Source organism: Empidonax traillii, unplaced genomic scaffold (genome assembly GCF_003031625.1).
Source record: "Empidonax traillii isolate 1590-97213 ecotype Southwest subspecies unplaced genomic scaffold, ASM303162v1 scaffold1276:size275569, whole genome shotgun sequence".
Taxonomy (NCBI): Eukaryota; Metazoa; Chordata; class Aves; order Passeriformes; family Tyrannidae; genus Empidonax; species Empidonax traillii.
The window spans coordinates 177,243-180,147 of NW_020956469.1; the positions used below are offsets into that span (position 1 = coordinate 177,243).

Genomic DNA, 2,905 nt, shown 5'->3' on the forward strand with positions numbered 1-2,905 from the left:
CGCTCCCGGCCCCGCCTTCCATTCACAAAGAGCGAGCTCAGGGCCCCGCGGACGCTGATTGGCTGCTGTGCGGGCGGGGGGCGGGGCCAGCACGGGGCGGCCACGCGGCGGCGGCGGCAGAACGGGCGGGGACGGAGACCGGGACGGGAACAGGACCAGGACCGGGACCGGGACCTCTGAGCCAGGCGCGGGGCCGGGACCTCTGAGCAGAGCGCAGGACCTCTGAGCCAGGTGCAGAACCGCGGGGCCGGATGCGGGACCTCTGAGCCAGGCGCGGGACCTCAGAGCCAGGTGCAGGACCGCGGGTGCGGGACCTCTGAGCCGAGTGCGGAATCGCGGGTGCGGGACTACGGGGCCTGGTGCGGGACCTCTGAGCCGGGCGCAGGACCTGAGCCAGGTGGGGGACCTGTGAGCCAGGTGCGGAGCTGGTGCGGGCCCGCGGGGAGGGCTGGGCGCGGCAGCCCCGGGAGCGCACATCGCCCTCTCTCTCCGTACTGCGCGGGGCCCGGCGGAACCCCGAGCAGCCCCGGAGCTCCCGGTGCCCCGTTTCGGTCAGCGCTGGGCGAGCCCCGCAGCTGCGGGACGGTCCCTCCGAGCTCCCCGTCCCGGGCGGTACCAACCTCCCGCCGCCGGCTCCTCTCGGGCGCCGCTCGCCCGCCGGTGCCGGGCGCCCCGTGCTGACTCGCCGCTTTTCCCTTCGCAGAGCGGCCTCGGCACTATGTCCGTGAGCAGCCACGAGAACCGGAAATCCCGCTCGAGCTCCGGCTCCATGAACATCCACCTCTTCCACAAACCGGGCCACGCCGACAGCCTCCTCACCCAGCTCAACCTGCTCCGCCAGCAGAACCTCTTCACCGACGTGGTGCTGCGGGCGGGGAACCGCAGCTTCCCCTGCCACCGCGCCGTCCTGGCCGCCTGCAGCCGCTACTTCAACGCCATGTTCAGCGGGGGGCTCAAGGAGAGCAGAGATGCCGAGGTGAACTTCCACGACTCCCTGCACCCCGAGGTGCTGGAGCTGCTGCTGGACTACGCCTACTCGGCCCGGGTGCTGATCAACGAGGAGAACGCCGAGTCCCTGCTGGAGGCCGGGGACATGCTGCAGTTCCAGGATATTCGGGACGCCTCGGCCGACTTCCTGGAGAAGAACCTCTACCCCGGGAACTGCCTGAACATGCTGCTGCTGTCCGACGCCCACTGCTGCGAGCGGCTGCTGGAGCTGTCCTGGAGGATGGCGCTGGCCAACTTCACCTCGCTCTGCAAGACCGAGGATTTCCTGCGGCTGCCCAAGGACAAGCTGCTGGAGCTGGTGGAGAGCGAGGAGCTGGAGGTGGAGGACGAGACGCTGGTCTACGAGGCCGTCATGGGCTGGATCCGCTACGACCTGCCCCGGCGCCACGAGGTTCTGCCGGAGCTGCTGCGCTCCGTCCGCCTGGCCCTGCTCCCCGAGTCCTACCTGCGCAAACAGGTGGCCTGCGAGAAGCTGGTGACCAGCCACAAGCTGGGGGAGGAGATCGTGGCCGACGCCGTGCGCTGCAAGATGAAGATCCTGCAGAACGACGGGCTGGTGACGGGGTGCTGCGCCCGGCCTCGCAAGGTCAGCCAGGCCCTGCTGCTGCTGGGGGGCCAGACCTTCATGTGCGACAAGATTTACATGCTGGACCACAAAACCAGCGAGATCATCCCCCGCGCCGACATCCCCAGCCCCCGCAAGGAGTGCAGCGCCTGCGCCATCGGCTGCAAGGTTTACATCACCGGGGGCAAGGGCTCCGAGAACGGCGCTTCCAGGGACGTCTGGGTCTACGACACCCTCCACGACGAGTGGGCAAAGGCCGCTCCCATGCTGGTGGCGCGGTTCGGCCACGGCTCCGCCGAGCTGGACCACTGCCTGTACGTGGTGGGGGGTCACACGGCCATGAGCGGAGCCTTCCCGGCCTCCCCCTCCGTCTCCCTCAAGCAGGTGGAGCACTACGACCCTCAGCTGGACAAGTGGTCCCTCGTGGCCCCCCTGCGGGAGGGCGTCAGCAACGCCGCCGTGGTGGGGGCCAAGATGAAGCTGTTCGTTTTCGGGGGCACCAGCGCCAACCAGAACAAGCTGCCCAAGGTGCAGTGCTTCGACCCGCGCCAGAACCGCTGGACGGTGCCCACCAGCTGCCCCCAGCCCTGGCGCTACACGGCGGCCGCCGTGGTGGGCAGCCACGTCATGGTCATCGGCGGCGACACCGAGTTCTCGGCCAGCTCCGCCTACCGCTTCCACAGTGACACCTACCAGTGGGCCAAGTTCGGGGACGTCACCGCCAAGCGCATCAGCTGCCGCGCCGTCACCTCGGGGAACAGGCTGTACGTGGTGGGCGGCTACTGCGGGGCCCAGCGCTGCAAGACCCTGGACTGCTACGACCCCTCGTCCGACACCTGGAGCAGCATCACCACTGTGCCCTATTCCCTCATCCCCACCGCCTTCGTCAGCACCTGGAAGTACCTGTCTGCCTGAGAGCGGCCGAGAGCGGCAGGTAGATAGCTGTGGGTCGAGCCAGGGCTCCTCCGTGTAACTTTGTGCTGCACAAAGGTTAAACCTCGAGGGGCAGATGCCCGTGGATCCGGGCTGCGCTTGTCCTCGTGCCAGCGTCAGCTCCAGAAAACGCATTTCCAGGCTGGCAGTTTGGGATCTAAAACCCTGCAAGGGGAGAGAAGGTCTCTTTAAGGTGCCGAAACGCCGCGGGGAGAAGATGGGTATAAATAACAGGACCCTTAACCTGGCATCTCAGCCCTGCCACCGAGCCTTGGCCTATGCAAAGATTTTGGGGAATGCTCTGTGTGAGGATTGGGTGTCGTCCCTGGGTCGGAAGGGCTGCTGGAGTGGATGTTTTTTCCCAGGCTGGGTGTCTGCAGGAGCTGGGACAGACCGTGC

The 2,905-nt window shown here is 67.7% G+C and overlaps 1 protein-coding gene across 5 annotated transcripts in view; it reads left to right on the forward strand.

Moving 5' to 3' along the window:
• LOC114069502 (ectoderm-neural cortex protein 1-like) overlaps positions 1–2,524 on the forward strand; it is a 7,532-nt gene extending 5,008 nt beyond the window's left edge. For 2 of the 5 annotated variants that reach the window (XM_027906326.1, XM_027906327.1), the window contains exon 7: positions 704–2,524. In XM_027906326.1, the coding sequence (XP_027762127.1) occupies positions 704–2,488 (1,785 nt within the window). In that variant the 3' untranslated portion in view covers positions 2,489–2,524. The other 3 variants (XM_027906331.1, XM_027906329.1, XM_027906330.1) reach the window with 3 other exon arrangements.
• Positions 2,525–2,905: the final 381 nt, after the last annotated feature.